The sequence below is a fragment of the Nomascus leucogenys genome, chromosome 4 (assembly GCF_006542625.1).
Source record: "Nomascus leucogenys isolate Asia chromosome 4, Asia_NLE_v1, whole genome shotgun sequence".
NCBI lineage: Eukaryota > Metazoa > Chordata > Mammalia > Primates > Hylobatidae > Nomascus > Nomascus leucogenys.
This window is the reverse complement of record NC_044384.1, coordinates 103,924,243-103,947,507: the sequence shown is the minus strand read 5'-3', so window position 1 is coordinate 103,947,507 and position 23,265 is coordinate 103,924,243. Positions and strand designations below refer to the sequence as shown.

General features: G+C 41.9%; 1 protein-coding gene across 3 annotated transcripts in view; it reads right to left on the bottom strand.

Moving 5' to 3' along the window:
* SMARCC1 (SWI/SNF related, matrix associated, actin dependent regulator of chromatin subfamily c member 1) overlaps positions 1 to 23,265 on the bottom strand; it is a 198,928-nt gene that overhangs the window by 135,716 nt on the left and 39,947 nt on the right. For all 3 annotated transcript variants that reach the window (XM_030811904.1, XM_030811906.1, XM_030811905.1), the window contains exons 4-6: positions 14,970 to 15,051; positions 12,993 to 13,085; positions 5,764 to 5,833 (exon numbers count right to left, since the gene is read on the bottom strand). In XM_030811904.1, the coding sequence (XP_030667764.1) occupies positions 5,764 to 5,833; positions 12,993 to 13,085; positions 14,970 to 15,051 (245 nt within the window). The remainder of the gene's footprint in view (positions 1 to 5,763; positions 5,834 to 12,992; positions 13,086 to 14,969; positions 15,052 to 23,265) is intronic.

Sequence of the window (23,265 nt, the reverse complement as noted above, 5' to 3'; positions counted from 1 at the left end):
TATAAAATACAGTTAATTAGCATATCAAACAGTTAATATAATAATTAATTGAAATTAGCTTAGCTAGAACAACAGAATTGGGTTTTTTTGTTGGGTTTTTTTTTTTTTTTTTGAGACGGAGTCTCACTCTGTTGCCCAGGCTGGAGTGCAGTGGCGCGATCTCGGCTCACCACAACCAGCCTGGGTGACGGGAACGAAATTCTGTCTTAAAAAAAAAAAAAAAAAATTTTAAAAGGCCTACAACTGAACAATAACAACAAACAATTTAAAAACGAGGCCAGGCGTGGTGGCTCACGCCTGTAATCCCAGCACTTTGGGAGGTCAAGGCAGCAGATCACCTGAGGTCAGTAGTTTGAGACCAGCCTGGCCAACATGATGAAACCTTGTCTCTACTAAAACTACAAAAATTAGCTGGGCATGGTGGCAGGGGCCTGTAATCCCAGCTACTTGAGTGGCTGTGGCAGAAATGCTTGAACCTGGGAGGTGGAGGTTGCAGTGAGCCGAGACCACACCACTGCACTTTAGGCCTGGGCAACAAGAGTGAAACTCCGTCTCGAAAAATTAAAAAATAAAAATAAAAAATAAAAACGAAAAAAGTACTTCAGTAGGTATTTCTCCAAAGATGATATACAAATGACCAATAAGCATATGAAAAGATACTCAATGTCACTAATCATCAGGACAATGAAAATCAAAACAATGATATATCAGCTTTTATCTGTTAGGATGACCATTATAACAAAACAGAAAATAACAAGTGTTAACAAAAATACAGAAAAACTGGAACCATTGTGCACTGTTGATGAGTATATAAAATGATGTAGCAGCTATGAAAGGGTCCTCAAAACAATTAAAAACAGTATTACCATACAATCTAGCAATACCACTTCTGGATATATGCCCAAAAGAAAGTAGGATGAAAGTAGGATGCTGAAGAGATACTTGCACACCCATGTTCGTTAGAGCAGTATTCACAATAGCCAAAATGCAAAAGCAACCTGTATGTCCATCTATGTATGAATACACAAAAAATGGTATACAAATATAATGGAATACAGGCACATGCTACGACATGAATGAACAATAAGGACACTGTACTAGTAAAACAGGCCAGTCACAATAATACAAATACTAAATGATTCCACTTATATTAGGTATCTAGAGTAGTCAAACTTTTAGAAATAGAAAGCAGAATGGTAGTCAAAAGCAGTAGCACAAGCTTGTCCAACCCAAGACCCATGGGTTACATGCAGCCAAGGATGGCTTTGAATGTAGCCCAACACAAGCTTTCTTAGAATATTATGAGTTTTTTTGTGTGTGTTTTAAGTTCATCCACTATTGCTAGCACTACTGTATTTTATGTGTGGCCCAAAACAATTATTCTTCTTCCAATGTGGCCCAGGGAAGCCAAGATTGGACATCCCTGTGCTAGGGGAAAGAGAAAAAGAGATGTTTAATGGGTACAGAGTATCAGTTCTGCCAGATGAAAAAGTTCTAAAGATCTCTTGCACGTGACTGTGCACAGTGGCTCACGCCTGTAATCCCATAACACTGGGAGGCTAAGTAAGGCAGGAGGATCACTTGAGCCCAGGAGTTTGAAACCAGCCTTGGCAACATATCTCTACAAAAATTGTTTATAAATTAGCCATGTGTGGTGTTGTGCACCACTAGTCCCAGCTACTTGGGAGGCTGAGGTGGGAGGACAAGGCTACATGGAGCCATGATCGCACCACTGCACTCCAGCCTAGGTAACAGAAAAAGACTGTCTCCAAAAAAAAAAATCTATTGCACAGCAAGATGTTCATACTTAACGCTACTATACTGTATACGTAAAAATGATTAAGATAAATGTTATGTGCTTTTTACCACAATAAAAAAGGAATACCATATCAAACAGATTCACCTTGAAAATATTATGCTAAATGAAAAGAGTGAGACATAAGAGATCGTATGTCATTATGCTTTCATTTCTATGAAATGTCCTGAACAAATATATCCATACAGCAAGAGAGTGGACTGCTGGTTGTCAAGGACTAAGGTGGGAGAAGGGAAAGTGACTGCTAACAGGTATGGGTTTATTTTTAAAGTGATGAAAACATTTTGAAATTAACAGTGATGGCTGCACAACTGTAAATATACTAAAAAATTTTCAATTGTGCACTTTATTGTTATTATTATTATATATTTGTTTTTGGAGATGGCGTCTCACTCTGTTGTATAGGCTGGAGTGCAGTGATGCCATCTTGGCTCACCACAACCTCCGCCTCCTGGATTCGAGCAATTCTCCCGCCTCAGCCTCCCAAGTAGCTGGAATGTCAGGTGCCCACCACCATGCCCAGCTATTTTTTTGTGTTTTTAGTAGAGACGGGGTTTCACCATGTTGGCCAGGCTGGTCTCAAAATCCTGGCCTCAGGTGATCCGCTTGCCTCAGCATCCCAAAGTGCTGGGATTACAGGCATGAGCCACTGGGCCCAGCACAACTGTGCATTTTTAAATGGTGAATTTTGCTAGGCACAGTGACTCACGCCTGTAATCCCAACACTTTGGGAGGCCGGGTCGGGTGGATCACCTGAGGTCAGGAGTTGAAGACAAGCCTGGCCAACATGGTGAAACCCCGTCTCTACTAAAAATACAAAAATTAGCTGGGTGTCGTGGCGGATGCCTGTAATCCCAGCTACTCAGGAGGCTGAGGCAGGAGAATCGCTTGAACCTGGGAGGCGGAAGCTGCAGTGAGCCAAGATCATGCCACTGCACTCCAGCCTGGATAAAAAAGTGAGACTCTGCCTCAAAAAACAAAACAAAACCAAAAAAAGGTGAATTTTATGGTATGTGGATTATATCTCAATTAGCCTGTTATTAAAAAATAATAACATTACTTGGGAGGCTGAGGTGGGAGGACTGCTTGATACCAGGAGTTCAACACCAGTCTAGGAAATATAGCGAGACACCCATCTCTAATATATTTAATAATAATTTAAAAAATAAAAATAAAGAGAGAACATGGCCCAGTCAGGAAGCTGAAAGGCAATCAACATGTATGGATATAGAAAACAAACAGGAAAACAGTGGAAACAACAATTTAGCTCTACATGGTGGAACACTTTTAAAGCGTTTAACTCTATTTGGATTGCTTCATCATCATTATTGTTATTGCCAATGCTTTATTCAATTAATTAGTGTTTTGTTTGCTTTCCGTTAAGACGGTAAACATAAAATTTACCATTTTAACCATTTTATAAGCAGTTCAGCAGTTCAGTAATGTTAGGTACAGCCAGTGTTGCATGTCCAATCTCCAGATCTCTCTGCACATTACGAAACTAAAACCCTACACCCAATGAACAGCAACTCCCTGATGGAGCATTAGCCAGGCTTAAAAAGGAAATTCTAGCACATGCTGTAACATGAATAAACTTTGAAGACATTACACTAAGCAAAACAAATTAATCATAAAAGGACAAATTCTGTATGATTTCATCTAAGGTGGTCAAATTCTTAGTCTCTGATAACAACCATGTTACATTCACTATCAGTGAATTTCACTACTTCGGGTACTTCATAAAATTGGAATCATATGGTATTTGTCCATGTTATTAGCATGTTAAAATTTCCTTCTTTTTTCAAGTTTGAATAATATTCCACTGTGTGGGGCCAGGAGTGGTGACTCACGCCTCTAATCCCAGCACTTTGGGAGGCTGAGGCGTTTGGATCACTTGAGGTCAGGAGTTTGAGACAAGCCTGTCCAACACAGTGAAACCCTGTCTCTACTAAAAATACAAAAAAAATTAGCTGGGTGTGGTGGTGCACTCCTGTAGTCCCAGCTACTCGGGAGGTTGAGGCAGGAGAATCGCTTGAACCCAGGAGGCGGAGGCTGCAGTGTGCCAAGATGATGCCACTACACTCCATTCTGGGTGACACAGCAAGACTCCGTCTTAAAAAAACTGGCTGGGCGCGGTGGCTCACGCCTATAATCCCAGCACTTTGGGAGGCTGAGGCAGGTGGATCACGAGGTCAGGAGTTCGAGACCGACCTGGCCAAGACAGTGAAACCCCATCTCTACTAAAAATACAAAAATTAGCAGGACATGGTGGTGGGCACCTGTAATCCCAGCTATTCAGGAGGCTGAGGAAGGAGAATCACTTGAACTCGGGAGGCAGAGGTTGCAGTGAGCCGAGATCACATGACTGCACTCTAGCCTGGGTGACAGAGCAAAGACTCCGTCTCAAAAAAAATAATTGCACTGTATGTATATACCACAATTTGTTTATCCATTCACCTAATTATTTTAACTTAGGTTTTGGCTATTTTCCTCTTTTACCAATAGGTATCTTCTTCTTTTTTTTTTTTTTTTTTTTTTTTTTTTTTTTTTTTTTTTTTTTTTTTTTTTTGGTAAGACAGAGTTTTGCTCTTCTTGCCCAAGCTGGAGTGCAGTGGTGCAATCTCAGCTCACTGCAACCTCCACCTCCTAGGTTCAAGCGATTCTCCTGCCTCAGCCTCCCGAGTAGCTAGGAATACAGATACCTGCCACCACTCCCGGTTAAATTTCGCCATGTTGGTCAGGCTGGTCTCAAACTCCTGACTCAGGTGATCCACCCGCCTCGGCCTCCCAGAGTGCTGGGATTACAGGCCTGAGCTACAGCGCCAGGCCTTGTTTTTTAAGACATGAGATTTCACTATGTTGCCCAGGTTGGAGTGCAATGGCTACACAAAGGCACAATTATCACATGCCACAGCCTCAAACTCCTGACCTCAAGTGATCCTCCCACCTCAGCCTCCAGAGGAGCTGGAATACAGGCACATATCACCATACCCGGATTTAACCACCTTATTAGTCCTTCTTTTTTTTTTTTTTTGAGATGGAGTCTCCTTCTGTCACCCAGGCTGGAGTGCAGTGGCAAGATCTTGACTCACTGCAACCTCCGCATCCCAAGTTCACGCGATTATCCTGCCTCAGCCTCCCAAGTAGCTGGGATTACAAATGGGTGCCAGCACACCCGGCTAATTTTTGGTATTTTTAGTAGAGATGGGGTTTCACCATTTTGGTCAGGCTGATCTCAAACCCCTGACCTCAAGTGATCCATCCACCTCAGTCTCCCAAACTGCTGGGATTACAGGCGTGAGACACCAGGTCCGGCCCTTATTAGTCTAAGAACCATGTGACGTTGCTGAATATCTCACTAATGTGTATTTTCTACATCATTAATTTTTGCTTTTATTATTTCCTTTTTGTTAGGTTTAATTTGGTGGTGTTTTTCTAATTTCTTGAGAAAGATGTTTGGACCACTGATTTCTAACCTTTCTCCTTTCCTAATATAAAGAAATAAATGTTCCTCTAGGCACAGCTTCTACTACATCTTTTGAAAGTTAATGTTGGCTGGGCACCATGGCTCACACCTGTAAACCCAGCACTTTGGGAGGCCAAGGTGGGCAGATCACGAGGTCAAGAGATCGAAACCATCCTGGCCAACATGGTGAAACTCCATCTCTACTAAAAATACAAATATTAGAGCTGGGCATGGTGGTGGGAGCCTATATTCCCAGCTACTCAGGAGGCTGAGTCAGGAGAATCTCGAACCTGGGAGGTGGAGGTGGCAGTGAGCTGAGATCACATCACTGCACTCCAGCCTGGGCGACAGACTCCATCTTCAAAACAAAACAAAAACAAATAAAAAGCTGGTTATTCTGTTTAAGTCTTTAAGGATATGACATAAAATCCATTTGGTAGGATGTATGAGCATATCTGTTCACAATGCAAAACTAACTTACCATCGTCTTGTGAGGAAGAATATGGGTAAATGTGGTGGGAAGCTTTTGACTTCTCATCCGTAAATGTACCCTGGAAAGCAAATGAACAAAAACCACAAAAATAAAGCACATGGCAACGAACTATCAGATCCAGATACAAATTCCATACAAATTCTAAAAGCATGGTTTTACTTATAGACTTTATTTAAAAAGGCTTGCTTCTTTTTGATCAAATAAAAAAAGTGATTAACAACAATAAACCAAAAAATTGTCTACACAGTTTAGACTGCTGTATAGAAAAAGTAATTCGAGCACCTATTAGCTAGTTCTCTACAGATCTCTCTCTCTGGGTATCCATATCAGTAATATGGGTACTACTAATTATTTTTTTTCCTGAAATGGAGTCTTGCTCTGTCACCCAGGCTAGAGTGTGGCAGCACAATCTTGGCTCACTGCAACCTCCTCCGTCTCCTGGGTTCAAACGATTCTCCTGCCTCAGCCTCCCGAGTAGCTGGGATTACAGGCACCCGCCAGCACGCCTGGCTAATTTTTCTATTTTTAGTAGAGATGGGGTTTCACCATGCTGGTCAGGCTGGTCTTGAACTCCTGACCTTAGGTGAGCTGCCTGCCTTGGCCTTCCAAAGTTCTGGGATTACAGGTGTGAGCCACTGTGTTCAGCCAGGTACTACTACTTCTTAAAATTACTTCCAAAGTCATCACAAATCATCATTACTTCAAGTGAATCAATGCCATTCCTGGCCTTGAGCCATAAGCTAGGACTACGTGCAAGCATAAAACAGATATATTGTCAAGTTCAGTTTCAGACCACTGTAATAAAGCATTACAAAATTAGTTGCACAAATTTAGTTTCCTGATGCATATAAAAGTTACATTTATGGCCTGATGTGGTGGCTCATGTCTGTAATCCTAGCAATTTGGGAGCCAGGTGGATCATTTGAGGTCAGGAGTTCGAGACCAGCATGGCCAACACGGTGACACCCCATCTCTATTAAAAATATAAAAATTAGCTGGGCGTGGTGGCACATGCCTGTAATCTCAGCTATTCCAGAGGCTGAGGCAGAAGAATCACTTGAGCCCAGGAGGCAGAGTTTGCAGTGAGCCGAGATGGCACCACTAGCTTGGGGGACAACGTGAGACTCCGTCTCAAAAAAAAACAAAAAATAAAAAAAAAGTTACATTTAGGCCAGGTGCAGCTGCTCACACCTGTAATCCCAGCACTTTGGAAGGCTGAGGTGAAAGGATCACTTGAGCCTAGGAGTTCAAGACTAGTCTGGGCAACACAGTGAGACTTTGTCTCAAATTAAAAAAGAAATTAGCCAGGCACTTTTGTGCCTGTAGTCCCAGCTACTCAGGAGGTGAGGTGGGAGGATCATTTGAGCCCAAATGTTCAAGGTTGCAGTGAACTGATTATGCCAGTGTACCTTAGCCTGGGCAATACAGTGAGAGAGACCCTGTCTCTCAAAACAAAAATCAAAAGTTAAGTTTACACAGTTTTAGAAAACAGTGTACATACCTTAATTTAAAAATATTTTATTGCTAGAAAATGCTAACAATAACAGCCGGGCCCAGTGGCTCACGCCTGTAATCCCAGCACTTTGGGAGGTCAAGGCAGGTGGATCACCTGAGGTCAGAAGTTCGAGACCAGCCTAGCCAACATGGTGAAATGCGTGTCTACTAAAAATACAAAAAATTAGCCGGGTGTGGTGGCAGGCGCCTATAATCCCAGCTACTCAGGAGGCTGAGGCAGGAGAATCCCTTGAACCCCGGAGGTAGAGGTTGCAGCGAGCCAAGATCGCGCCATTGCACTCCAGCCTGGACAACAAGAGCAAAATGCCATCTCAAAAAAAAAAAAAAAAAAAAAAAAAAAAAAAAAATGCCAACAATCATCTGAGACTTAAGCAAATCAGTCTTTTTGCGGCTGGAAGATACTGCCTCAATGATGCTGGCAGCTGACTGATCAGGGTGGTGGTTGCTGAAGGTTAAGGTGGCTGTGGCAATTTCTTAAGATAAGTCAACGGTAAAGTTTGTCACATTGACTCCTTTCAGAAACGATTTCTCTGTAGCATGCGATGCTGACAGCATTTTACACACAGCAGAATTTCTTTCAAAACCCTGCTGCATGCTTTATCAACTAAATTTATGTAATATTTAAAATCCTTTGTTCTCATTTCAACAATGTTAACAGCAACTGTGCCAGGAGTAGATTCCATGTCAAGAAAGCACTTTGTTCATCCATAAGAAACAGCTGTTGCATCTGTTCAAGTTTTGTCATGAGATCGTGGCAATTCAGTCACACGGCTTCACTTCAAATTCGAGTTCCGGCTTCACTTCAAATTCTAGTTCTCTTATTTGAACCACGTCTGTAGTTACTTCCTCTACTAAAGTCTTTACCCCTCAAAGTCAACCATGAGGATCAGAATCCACGTCTTCCAAGCTTCTGTTACTGTTGATACTTCGACCTCTGATGAATCGCATGTGTTCCTAGTAGCATCTAGAATGATGAATCTGTTCCAGAAGATTTTCAATTTACTTTGCCCAGATCCATCATAAGAACCACTAACTACAGCAGCTCTATCTTTACAAAATGTATTTCTTGGCCAGGCACGGTGGCTCATGCCTGTAATCCCAGCACTTTGGGAGGCCGAGGCAGGCGGATCACGAGGTCAGGAGATCAAGACCATCCTGGCTAATACAGTGAAACCCCGTCTCTACTAAACACACAAAAAATTAGCCGGGCGTGGTGGTGGGCGTATATAGTCCCAGCTACTCAGGAGGCTGAGGCAGGAGAATGGCGTGAACCTGGGAGGCAGAGCTTGCAGTGAGCCGAGATCGCGCCACTGCACTCCAGCCTGGGCGACAGAGCAAGACTCCGTCTCAAAAAAAAAAACAAAAAACAAAATGTACTTCTTAAATAACAAGACTTGAAAGTCGAAATACTCCTTAAAACATGGCTGCAGAATGGAAGTTGTGTTACTGTGCATGGAAATAATATTAATTTCCTTGTACATCTGCAACAGAGGCTTTGGTGACTAGGTGACTGTCAATGAGCAGTAATATTTCAAAAGAAATTGTTTTTCCTGAGCAGAGGTCTCTACAGTGGGCTTAAAGTATTCAGTAAACCATACTGTAAACAGATGTGCTGTCATCTAGGCTTTACTGTTTTGTTATGGAGCACAGGCAAAGTAGATGTAGGATAATCTGTAGGGCCTTACTATTGTCAGAATGGCAAACGACCATTGGCTTCAACTTACAGTCACCAACTGCATTAAGCCCCAAAATAGCCTGGCTGAAGCTTTTAAGCCAGGCATTGACTTCTCTAACTATGACAGTCCTAAATAGCATCTTATTTTAATAGAAGACTATTTCATTTACATTGAATATCTGCTGTTTGGTGTAGCCAGCTTCACCAATTATCTTTACTAAATCTTCTGGATAACTTGCTGCAGCTTCTACATTAGCACTTGTTGCTTCAACTTGCGTTTTTATGTTCTGAAAACGGCTTCTTTCCTTAAACCTCATTAGGTAACCTCTGCTGGCTTCAAACGTTCCTCTGCAGCTTCCTCACCTCTCTCAGCCTTCACAGAATCGAAGAGTTAGGCCTTTGTTCTGGATTAGAATTTAGCTTAAGGAAATGTTGGGCTGTTTTGATCTCCTAACCAGACCACTGAAACTTTCTCAGTATCAGCAATAAGCATGTTTTGCATCCTATCATTTGCATGTTCACTACAGTCCCACTTTTAATTTCCCTCAAAAACTGTTCCTTTGCACTAAAACCTGGCTGCTTGGCTTAAGAAGCCAAGTTCTCAGCTTGTCTTGGCTTTTGTCATGCCTTCCTCACTGAACGAAATCACTACTAGCTTTTGATTCAAAGTGAGAGATAAGCAACTCTTCCTTTGACTTGACCAGCTAGAGGCCATTGTAGGGTTATTAATTGGCCTAATTTTAATACTTGTGGGTCTCAGGGAATAGGCAGGCTAGACGAGAGGTAGAGAGATAGAGAAGTGGCCAGTCAGTGGAGAAGTCAGAACATATACATTTATCAATTAACTTCACCATCTTCTATGGGTGTTGTGCTAAACCAAAGCAATTAAAATAATATCAAATAGCGCCTATCACAGATCACTATAACACCTATAATACTACTAAAAAAGTAAGTCAGGTGCGGTGGCTCACACCTGTAATCCCAGCACTTTGGAAGGCTGAGGCGGCAGGGGGAATCTCTTGAGGCCAGGAGCTTGAGACCAGCCTAGGCAAGACCCTGTCTCTTCAAAAATAAAAATAAAATAGCCAGGTGTAGTGGAGCACACCTGTTGTTAAAAAAACAAGAAGGCCGGGCAAGGTGGCTCATGACTATAATCTCAGCACTTCGGGCAGATCACAAAGTCAGGAATTTGAGACCAGCCTTTCCAATATGGTAAAACCCTGTCTCTGCTAAAAAATACAAAAATTAGCAGCACAAGGGCCAGGTGCAGTGGCTCATGCCTGTAATCCCAGCACTTTGGGAGGCCGAGGCAGGCGGATCACGAGGTCAAGACTAAAAATACAAAAAAATTAGCCAGGTGTGGTAGCGGGCGCCTGTAGTCCCAGCTACTCGGGAGGCTGAGGCAGGAGAATGGCGTGAACCCAGGAGGTGGAGCTTGCAGTGAGCCGAGATCACGCCACTGCACTCTAGCCTGGGCGACAGAGCGAGACCCTGTCTCCAAAAAAAAAAAAAAAAAAAAAAAGTGTGTGTGTATATATATGTGTGTGTGTATATATACACATATATAAACATGTGCATGTATATACATATATACACATGTATGTTTGTATATATGTGTATATACACATATATACACATATGTTTGTATATATGTGTATATACATATATACACATATATGTTTGTATATATATGTAACAGCTAAATATTCAGCATAAACTGTAGGCAATATATAAAATGTTTCCAGTATGACCCGGTAGCAAAAAGAGTAGGTAATTTCAGCTTCAAGGCAAGAAACAGCAGGTTAATTTGTTCTACTTCTGCCCTGGTAACATTCCACATATACTTTAAACTGCATTTGACAGTCAATCCAATAAAAAGATATTCCAAAAGAGAAAGGTTTAAGGGATCTGTTCAAAGCCATAATACTAGTGAAAAAAGGGAACTGGACTTCAGATTGCCCAATATGATAAAGTAATTATATCACCTTACACTTAGAGATGTCATACATAAGAGGAAGAATGTACTCTATAATTGTACACAGTATTAGAAACATTAACTTTCAGAACATGCAAGATATTTTACTAAATGATAAAACATAATTCAATTGGTAATCTCTTTTGCAGCAGGAAAAAAAGACATTTCATGAGGTTTCTCAACCAATTCTAAGGATCCATAAAACTCAGTCACACAAAGAATGTTTCAGAAAATTATCTTCTACATAAGTCTCCTCAGCTAGCTTACTATGTGATGGGCTTAATTACAGTTTAGTCATGTGTAATCATAAACTTACATGTAGTAAATACCCAAAGTCTCAGCCTAAAATGAAGTCAGAAGAAGGCGGCTAAGATGTCAGAAGACAGTACTAGTACACGTGTATCAAGACAAAGTAAGCTTGAGGGGGCAGAATTTTTCTGAGATGGAGTCTCACTCTGTCACCAGGAGTACAGTGGCGACATCTCAGCTCACTGCAACCTCCGCTTCCTGGGTTCAAGTGATTCTCCTGACTCAGCCTCCCCAGTAGCTGGGACTACAGTGGCGTGCCACCATGCCCAGCTAATTTTGTATTTTTAGTAGAGACAGGGTTTCACCATGTTGGCCAGGATGGTCTCCATCTCTTGACCTCGTGATCCACCTGCTTTGGCCTCTCAAAGTGCTGGGATTACAGGCGTGAGCCACCACGCCCAGCCTTCAACTGTTTTTTTAAAATCATATATGTAACAGAATACATAAAATGGGGGGTTAGTGGAGACGGGATTACTTGAAAGTAATATTTCATTCCTTCTTACCAACAATTATGTTACCAACTCTATTTGCCTTTATAATCTCTGTGATATAGAGTTCTGTGATACAGAATACATTGGTTTCCTTAGGTCTATGTAAGCACACTTTATAATAAGACTAATGACTCCATACCAATGACTTTATTAAGTCATTGACTTTTATTTTTAAGTCACTGACATTTATTAAGTCAATGACTTTATCTAGGCTAAAAGCTAAAGATGAGTGGAGAGAAAAAAACACTGGTACTTTAAGAACTCAAAAAGAGGCCAGGGGCCAGGCGCAGTGGCTCACACTTGTAATCCCAGCACTTTGGGAGGCCAAGGCGGGCGGATCACGAGGTCAGGAGATCGAGACCACGGTGAAACTCCGTCTCTACTAAAAATACAAAAAAATCAGCCGGGCGTGGTGGTGGGTGCCTGTAGTCCCAGCTACTCGGAGAGGCTGAGGCAGGAGAATGGCGTGAACCTGGGAGGCGGAGCTTGCAGTGAGCCGAGACTGTGCCACTGCACTCCATCCTGGGCAACAGAGCAAGACTCCATCTCAAAAAAAAAAAAAAAAAAAAAAAAAAAAGAGCCCAGGTATGGTGACTCACACCTATAATCAATCCTAATACTTTGGGAGGGCGAGGCTGGAGGATGACTTGAAGTCAGGAATTCAAGATCAGTCTGGGAACATAGTGAGAAACCATCGTGGCCGGGCACAGTGGCTCATGCCTGTAATCCCAGCACTTTGGGAGGTTGAGGTGAGGAGATCACTTGAGGTCAGAAGTTCAAGACCAGGCTCACCAACATGGCAAAAAACCACCTCTACAAAAAATATAATTAGCCGGGTGTGGTGGCACACACCTGTAGTCCCAGCAATTTCAGAGGCTGAGGCACGAGAATCGCTTGAACCTCGGAGGCAGAGGATGCAATGAACCGGGATCGCACCGCTGCACTCCAGCCTGGGCGACAGCGTGAAACTCTCTCAACAACAACAAAAAAACTGGAAGATCTCTTGAGCCCAGGAGTCCAAAGCTACAGTGTGCAAGGATGCTAGGATAGTGCCACTGCACTCCAGCCTGGGCAACAAAGTGACACCTCATTTCTAAAAAGAAAAAAAAAAAAAACTCAAGAAAAAAATTTCTTTTGATGCAAATATATCAAGAAATCCAAAACATCACTATGGCTGACATTTATTAGAGGCTTACAACTACAAAATGAAGTGATCGTGTCTATTATTATCTGAAGTGATTGTGTCTATTACCTGATGTCGTTTGATGATATCTTTCAATTTGTTAGCCAACTTCAGATCAATGTCTGGAATGAGGTAGATGTTGGGTCTGGTCAAACAATTGTTCTGAGGATGAAAAGAACAGACTTTCAAATTCTCTTAGTTTTGAAATAATATCACATTATTTATGCAATATACAAACCACCCCCAGATAAACTTTTCTGCCACAAAAAATATCGAGAAGCATGACCTAAAGAAATTCAGCAACTTTTTCATTAAGATACCATACCAGATTGTGAGATTAATCTTCCTCCCCAATTTTACCCAAATTTACTTTAATGGTCTAATGTAGTGTTTTTAGCTACGGAAGGGGATTACAGTTAATCGGAAAAATAGCAATGGCAAGTGGCTCACGCCTGTAATCCCAACACTTTGGGAGGCCAAGATGGGCGGATCATGAGGTCAGGAGATCGAGACCATCCTGGCTAACACGGTGAAATCCTGTCTCTATTAAAAATACAAAAAAATCAGCCAGGCGTGGTGGTGGGCGCCTGTAGTCCCAGCTACTCGGGAGGCTGAGGCAGGAGAATGACATGAACCCGGGAGGTGGAGCTTGCAGTGAGCCAAGATTGCGCCACTGAACTCCAGCCTGGGTGACAGAGCGAGATTCCATCTCAAAAAATAAATATATAAAATAAAATAAAATAAAATAAATAAATAAAAATAGCAATGGCAAAACATGTATGTTAACTCCCCAAATCATGAAGAAAACTCTCACCTAACAAACAAAACATATCCAATTGTTTCCCTAGCTAAGAATCTGTGGGACAAACAACTTTCACATATTAACTTAACAATAATATCTAACTGAATTTTTGCCAGCTACCTCTCCCCAGGGAGGTTAATTTAGTGATCACCATAAATTATCAAACAATAAACATATTAGGAAACACAAATAAGGACATTAAGCATTCTCTTTTCCAGGTTATAATACATTTGGAGAAATAATATGTATATTTATGGTACAACCATGGAACAAATCCAAAGAAAATATTCAATCAAGTGAACAGTAGGATGGAAGAGTGCTTATACTAAATAAAATGAAGGCAGGCCGGACTCTGTGGTTCATGCCTGTGATCCCAGAACTTTGGGAGGCCAAGCAAGCAAACCACTTGAATACATGAATTGGAGACCAGCCTGGCCAACATGGCAAAACCCCATTTCTACAAAAGATACAAAAAATTAGCCAGGTGTGATGGCGTGTGCCTGTAGTCCCAGCTACAGGGGAGGCTGAGGTGGGAGGATCACTTGAGCCCAAGAGTTCAAAGCTGCAGTGAGCCTAGTTCTGACTGCACCACTGCACTCCAGCCTGGGTGACAGAGTGAGACCCTGTCTCAAAGAAAAGAAAAATAAAATAATAAAATAAAGACAACTCAAACAATACATTAGGTAAAATTAATGAAGAAAATTATCATAAATTATTTCACCATAAATTTTAATACTCTTAAAGACAAGATTAATCATAGCTCTAATCCCCAAACACCCATAAAAATAATAAAACAATACCCTTCAGAACATTTTCTTCCTTTGTTCTTTTGGCAATCCAATAAAGCCAGTCTGTTTCTTTGTTTGTTTTTTGTTTTTGAGATGGAGTCTCGCTCCGTTGCCCAGGCTGGAGTGCAGGGGCGCAATCTCGGCTCACTGCAAGCTCCGCCTCCCAGGTTCACACCATTCTCTTGCCTCAGACACCTGAGTAGGTGGGACTACAGGTGCCCGCCACCACGCGCGGCTAATTTTTTTTTTTTTTTTTTTTTTTTTTTTTTTTTAGTAGAGACAGGGTTTCACCGTGTTAGCCAGGATGGTCTCGATCTCCTGACCTTGTGATCTGCCTGCCTTGGCCTCCCAAAGTGCTGGGATTACAGGCGTGAGCCACCGCGCCTGGCCAGCCAATCTTAAAAATGAAAATATATTAAAGGCAAACTTTTTAAATAACCTAAGTTTCCAAGTTACCTGCACCAATGTTTTTTCAATGTTCATAAACATTTCCACATTACGATCCATTCGAGATGGGTTCTGCAGGTCAAACCTCCGCCTAAAAAAAAAGAAAAACCCTAGTTAATTTGTCTCCCAGCTTAAATACAAATGAAAACTTGGTTTTCGAATTCGATGCAAATGAGTTAGAAAGATTTGGAAATTAAAATAACTCTACAAAACGTGTGAGATATTCTCTCAGTAACATAAGAATACATAGTATCAACACCTTTATAAAAGAGATATTAAGATCCACCTCAGTGAAAATGAAGTATCAATTCCAGGACGTATCTATCTAATTTTCCTTAAATCTAAGACATCTTAACATCTTATAGAAAAGTAGTCCACAGATCCAGGCTGGGCGCAGTGGCTGACGCCTGTAATCCCAGCACTTTGGGAGGCCAAGGCGGGCAAATCAAGAGGTCAGGAGTTCAAGACCAGCCTGGCCAACATGGTGAAACCCCATCTCTACTAAAAATACAAAAATCAGCTGGGCATGGTGGTGCACACCTGTAATCCCAGCTACTCGGGAGGCTGAGGCAGGAGAATCGCTTGAACCCAAGAGGCAGAGGTTGCAGTGAGTCGGGATCACGCCACTGCACCATAGCCTGGTGACAGAGCAAGACTCCGTCTCAAAAAAAAAAAAAAAAAATCATTTGTTCAAATTCAGCAGTATCTGTGTTCTCTTAGATAAAGTAAAGAAAGCATCTTGGGTATTTAATTCTGATACAGCTGTAAGACTTGTGATTTAAACAGACAAGGTTTCTCCAAATAAAATTTTTAACTGGCCACAGTAGCAGTCAAGAGCAGAGATTATCCCTTAATCTGAAATCACTTGATAGCTGGGGGTATCCCAAACTTGCAAGTATGAATAACAAGTACTGCTTTCCTGAATGTGGTAAAATTGATCTACTTACCTTTACTTGAAACTCTTCTCCAATGGCTCTTTACATTAAGTTCCCAAGCATGTCACCTCCATTTGGTTAAATCTTTACAAAGTCTAATGCCTGTTTCTCCTTACTTTTTATTCAATACCTACTTTGTTTTTGCTCTGTTTTAGTTCTTTTAACACTAACATCCAGGAGAGGAGTAGAGCTTAGTGACTGAAAGTAAGGATTGTGGAAAACTACATTAGTCTTGAGTAATTTGTTAACCCAAGGATCGACTGCTTCATAAATATAATAGCCTACTGTGTGTTTTTGTGAAGGTTAAATGAGGTATACATTAGAACAGTGCTTAAGTTTAATATAAAGTAACTGATCAATAAATGTTAGCTATAGTTATAATTTTTGTTTTTTGAGGCAGAGTCTCACTGTGTCACCCAGGCTGGAATGCTCTGGTGCAGTAAGAGCTCCCTGTAACCTTGAACTCCTGGGCTCAGGATACTCCCACCTCAACCTCAGCCTTGAGTAGCTGGGTCCATAGGCACCAGCCATCACACTCAGGTAACTGTTTTTTATTTTTATTTTTGTAAAGCCAAAGGTCTCACTATGTTGGTCCAGACTGGCCTCAAATTCCTGAGCTCAAGCAATCCTCCCACCTCAGCCTCCCAAAGTGCTGACATTACAGGGGTGAGCCAACACGCCTGGCCCAGTTATAATTTTCTTAATCATGCCGGGCATGATGGCTCACGCTTGTAATCCCAGCACTTTGGGAGGCCGAGGCAGGAGGATCACGAGGTCAGGAGATCGAGACCATGGTGAAACCCCGTCTCTACTAAAAATACAAAAAATTAGCCGGGCGTGGTGGCAGGCGCCTGTAGTCCCAGCTACTCGGAGAGGCTGAGGCAGGAGAATGGCGTGAACCCGGGAGGCAGAGCTTGCAGTGAGCTGAGATTGCACCACTGTACTCCAGCCTGGGCGACAGAGCAAGACTCCGTCTCAAAAAAAAAAAAAAAAAAAAAAAAAAAAAAAAAAAAAAAAAAAAAAAATTTTTTTCTTTATCATTACCAGGTACTATCTAGCATTAGGCAGTCTGAGTCCAGAGCTCATACTCTTAAATCACATGTCATGCTATTTTATTCTGGAGATGCTCCCCACACTTCCAATCTTTCTTTTTAAACTCTATAGCCTTTCCAAGATGTTACTACCCATTCAATGGGCCTGACACTATCACTTCCAGAACCAGTCCCCAAGTCACTTGCTCTATAAAGCTAAGCCTATCTTCTTTCATGTTGTCGTTGTTTTAAATGGCATCCCACTCTATTGCCCAAGCTGGAGTGCAGTGGTGTGAACTCGATTCACCACAACCACTGCTTCCGGGATTCAAGCGATTCTCCTGCCTCAGCCTCCTGATTAGCTGGGATTACAGGTGTGCTCCACGACACCCAGTTATTTAATAAGTAGAAACAGGGTTTCACCATGTTGGCCAGGCTGGACTCAAACTCCTGACCTCACGTGATTGCACGCCTCAGTCTCTCAAAGAGCAGGGATTACAGATTACAGATGTGAGCCACCACGCCCGGCCATCTTTTTTTTTTTTTTTTAAGACAGACTCTCGCCCTGTCGTCCAGACTGGAGTGCAATGGGGTGATCTCAGCTCACTGCAACCTCCGCCTTCTGAATTCAAGCAATTCTCCTGCCTCAGCCTCCCGAGTAGCTGGGATTACAGGCGTGCACCACCACGCCCAGCTAATCTTTTGTATCTTTAGTAGAGATGGGGTTTCACCATATTGGCCAGGCTGATCTCGAACTCCTGACCTCGAGATCCGCCCACCTCGGCCTCCCAAAGTGCTGGGATTACAGGTGTGAGCCACTGCGCCTGGCCCACATCCGGCTAATTTTTGTATTTTTAGTAGAAATGGAGTTTCACCATGTGGGCCAGGTGGGTCTCAAACTCCTGACCTCATGATCCACCCACCTCGGCCTCCCAAAGTGCTGGGATTATAGGCATGAGCCAGTGCGCCGGCCTTTCATGTTCTTAATACATCCTGTGCACAACGCTGATACAGCCCCATCAAAGACCTATCTTGTTAGTGAGACATCTCATTAGATACCTTGAGGACAATGGCCAGGTTTTTAAAACTTTTCCTTTACAGCCCGACTGGCTAGAAGAATGTGTAGCTTTATAGAGCAAACTATAAACTGCACTCCAGCCTGGGCGACAGAGCCAGACTCTGACTCAAAAAAAAAAAAAAAAAAAAAAAAAACTACAATCTAATTTTCAAAATTAGAATATTGTGACTTTGTAAAGTTGTCATGAAATGACTCTAGGCAGTGAACATCAATGTCTGCCCATTACACACATAAACAACCAGATATTATATACCTCCAGATACAAGAATAAAACATTATCTATGATTATTATTGTTGCCAAAAAAAGATAAGGAACCAAATCAGATTAAGCCTCTACCACCAGTTTACAAGAAATTTAGAAGACCATGTTAAATGATAAACTGGAGGCATATAAGCAAAATCTAATAAAACATGGACAATCCTACGACACAACTGTTTCAGTAGAGCGGGAGGTACTTGTAAGGAAAAGAGATGGAAGAGATAGAAAACCTTATCTTTTTCGAAGAGAGTCACATTAACCAAAGGCAATGTCTGCACTGCACCTTGTTTGAATATTAATTCAAATAAGATATAAAAATCATTTATGAGATAAGGGAAATTTGAACACTAACGATTTAATATTAAAAATTATTGTTAATTTTCATATCTGTAATAATGGTAGTGTTATAATACTTTCTAAAATCCTATTTTAGAAATAAATACATGGCAAAATATCTAAATTTGACCCTTAAACAACATAGGCTGGAAATGAGCAGGTCTACTCATATGTGGATTTTCTTCTACCTCTACCATCCAAGAAAGCAAGAACAGCCTTTCTCTTTCCTCCTACTCCTCCAACTACTCAATGTGAAGACAAGGATGAAGATCTTTATGATACACTTCCATTTAATGAATAACAAATATATTTTCCTTTCCTTATTCTTCAATTCTTCGCCCCTCATTCTTCATACTTGTATACCTGTTTTCAGAGCTCTAATTGCCTCCAGGATATCTATTTATTTTATTATTATTTTTAAAAATACAGATGGGGTCTTGCTATGTTGCCCAGGTTAGTCTTGAACTCCTGGACTTAAGTGATTCTTCTGCCTCAGCCTCCCAAAGTGCTGGGATTGTAGGTGTGAGCTACTACACCTGGCCCCACTAGGATGTTTGCCACCCTTTTGGGGTACGGCATACTGGACCATCCTGTGCGGATGGTCTCCAGGGTATTATAGCTTGCTGTCATCGTACAAAGCTCCTTATTTGAGGCCAGCTTTTGTCACTTCCCCACAAAACTGTTTGGCTCTATTGTTGTCCTGCCTTTGGCTCAGTGCATTTTTGTTTTTCCTTTTAGAAGTTTGCTTCTGATGCCCTTTTACAGGCATGAGCCACCACACCGGCCTAATGATTATAGTTCTAATTTGCATTCCTCTTTCGGGTTGAAGCTTGAACATCTTTCTGTATTATTTGAAAGCAAAACTCAATATAAACATTCTCGAGATAGGGTTCCAGCCTGCTGGGTGACAGAGTAAGACTCTGTCTCAAAAAAGAAAAAAAAAAAAAAAAAACATGTAACAATCTCTTTAGAACTGTAGGAAAAAAATAAATAACGTCCTAATCTCTGGGCATGTGAGCACTAACAGTCAATTCTCTACTACTTAATTGAAATTGAACTTGGTATTTAATCTCTCCTTTGGGAGATCCGTTTGGATTTCCATGAATAGGTCAAACTTGTTATCCTTCAGTTACATATAACTATACTTCAACTCTATACAAAGTTTTATCCTTCAGGAGAAAAACCATAAATAAGACACTCACTGATTTTGCCTATTTAGAAACATACAGAAAGATCAAACTTAACATTTCAATTCTGTAATCTCTCTTTTTGTTTTTGACACAGGGTCTCTGTCACCCAGGCTGGAGTGCAGTGGTGCAATCTCGGTTCACTGCAGCCTCTACATCCTGGACTCAAGTGATCCTCCCACCTCAGCCTCCCGAGTAGCTGGGACTATAGGCATGTGCCACCACACCCAGCTAATTTTCCTATTTTTTATAGAGGCTGAGTTTTCCCACATTGCCTGGGCTGGGTTCAAACTACTGGGCTCAAGCAATCCTCCAATCTCAGCCTCCCAAAGTGCTGGGATTACAGGCATGAGCTACCACAGCTGGCCAATTCTGTAATATTAATCTGTACAGTCTCTTCACAAATATGCTAGTAATTACCAGGTATTCCCATTCAACCTCATATGCATGACATTAGAGCTTCGTGTCATTAGAGACTAAAACAAAGACTACTAAAAAGTCAGTAAGAAAGCAGAACCACAATGAAATAAGAAGAAAATAGTGCTTGCCATAATAACAAAACCAGCAAACTTTGGACCTGAAGCTAGAAATGCAACCTAGACTGTGAGGTTCAATTAAAGAACACAGTCAAAGTTCTGAGAGGCATGTTAGGCATGGGGCAAGTCGGGGCATGGTCAGAATGACAGGTCAGTATTCAGATACCCAAACAGAGTGGGGAGTTACTAAAATATGCACTCACTTCAAGTGTGTAAGGCACAAGAGATGAGAGAAGGTGCACACTGAAACTGGATACATAACTATACCTGAAAGGAAATAATTCTGGCACAATCTGCATAAAAGACTTGGAAAAATCCTTATTCCTGACAATGCTAACCCTATCCTTTACGTCTTTTTTAGTCCCACTTTTAATTTTAAGAAAACTGTATAACATTTTTTTTTTTTTTTTTTGAGACAAGCCACCACACCTGGCCTGTATTACACATATCTTTCTAAACTACTGCAAGTGATTTCAGATAAAAATATTTCACTGTGGTCAGGCACGGTGACTCACACCTGTAATCCAGCACTTTGGGAGGCCGAGTCTGGCGGATCATCTGAGGTCAGGAGTTCAAGACCAGCCTGGCCAACATGGAGAAACCTGGTCTCTACTAAAAATACAAAAATTAGCCCCATGTGTGGTGGCAGGCGCCTGTAATTCCAGCTACTCAGGAGGGTGAGGCAGGAGAATCGCCTGAACCTGGGAGGTAGAGGTTGCAGTGAGCCGAGATTACACCACTGCCCTCCGGCCTGGGTGACAGAGCGAGACTGTTTAAAAAAAAAAAAAAAAAAAAAAAAATTTCATTTTGCAGAAACTACAAACACAAAGCAAGTTCCACAATATGTGACCTAGGAAAAATCATATCACTTTGGTATTCTATCCTCAAGTGTCCAGGTTAGGACTTGTGACAGAAGCTGAACAAGAACCAAGGACAGAAAAGAGTTCCAACTGGGAACCCAGAGTCAACAGTAGGGTACAAACCATCTCTATGAGTACAGAGACATGCCATTGGTCCTAGATCAGGGAATACCATCGTGAGAGGTCCAACATCAGAACTAGACACAGAACTGGAAAACAGAGAGCTACCTCTGATAACAAAAACAAAAAAGTCTCATGCTCTTTTAGTCAGTATCTTTTTTTTTGGAGACAGCCCAGGCAGGAGTGCAGTGGCGCAATCTCAGCTCACTGCAACCTTCGTCTCCCGGGTTCAAGCAACTCTCCTGTCTCAGCCTCCTGAGTACCTGGGATTACAAGTACCCGCCACCAAGTCTGGCTAATTTTCTTTGTATTTTTAGTAGAGACGGGGTTTCGCCATGATGGCCAGTCTGGACTCGAACTCCTGACCTCAGGTGATCCAAATCAGTATCTATTAAACACCATCCATATATAAAAAGTTTCAGTAAATACACATGTAAGTTTATATCTCCTACTATTTACCATATAAATAATTTATTTAATTACACACTTGTCCTTATTGTTGATCTAAATATTTATTTGCACTTCCCAGCCATAATGTATTGGGTTAGCTTAACTTTTAAAGTAAAGTATATAAATTACATGTGTATTCTCCTGGAAAGATGCTAAGGTTATAAACTGTGCACAGCTAACTCAACTGAAAATACCAAACAATTTCAGGACAATATACTCCACTGCCCCAACCCTACCCTGTGAAGTATGTCTCTGACAACCCCACAGCTCAGGACATCACTAGTCCCAGTAACTGATGGAAACTCCAGGGTTCAAGAGAAAAAAAAGAAACAGTACCGAGAGAGACAGCTAGAAAAGAGGAAAAGACTGAAGGGAGCAAAATGGCAGGAACACCTGCAGGGATTCTCACTGACCTAGGCAAAGATCTGTATTTCTCCTTTTATCCCTGTCCTGAGGATAGCAAAATGGAATACTCTTGAAGACCTAGATAACTTGATCTCTTAAAACTGCTATCTGGCCAGGCACGGTGGCTCACACCTGTAATCCTAGCACCTTGGAAGGCCAAGGCAGGTGGATCACCTGAGGTAAGGAGTTCGAGACCAGCCTGGCCAACATGGTGAAACCCCAGCTCTACTAAAAATGCAAAAATTAGCTGGGCATGTGGTGGCAGGTGCCTGTAATCCCAGTTACTCAGGAGGCTGAGGCAGGAGAATCACTCGAAGGTTGCAGTGAGCTGAGATCGTGCCACTTCACTCCAGCCTGGGCGAAAAAGCGCAACTAAGTCTCAAAAAAACAAAACAAACAAAAATACTATCTATCCACTTCAAATATAATGTATGAGTTCATTATACACATTACACATTTCATGGCAAGCCTACCTTCCAATTTGCTAACAATGTACACCTGTTACTATAAAAATCAAATATAAGAAATCACTTGCCTAGGCCGGGCGTGGTGGCTCATGCCTGTAATCCCAGCACTTTGGGAGGCCCAGGCGGGCGGATCATGAGGTCAGGAGATCGAGATCATCCTGGCTAACCCGTCGCTACTAAAAATACAAAAAATTAGCCGGGCATGGTTGCAGGCACCAGTAGTCCCAGCTACTCGGGAGGCTGAGCCCAGAGAATGGCCTGAACCCGGGAGGCGGAGCTTGAAGTGAGCGGAGATCATGCCACTGCACTCCAGCCTGGGCAACAGAGCAAGCTTCCATCTCAAAAAAAACAAAAAACAAAAAAAAAAAACAGAAATCACTTGCCTAATACGTGGTTGTGGCCGGGTGCGGTGGCTCACGCCTGTAATCTCAACACTCTGGGAGGCTGAGGTGGGTGGAGTGCTTGAGACCAGGAGTTTGAGACCAGCCTGACCAACATGACAAAACCCTATTTCTACTAAAAATAGAAAAATTAGCCAGGCATGGTGGTGCACGCCTATAGTCCCAGCTACTCAGGAGGCTGGGGCATGAGAATTGCTTGAATCTGAGGCGGAGGATGCAGTGACCTGAGACTGCACCACT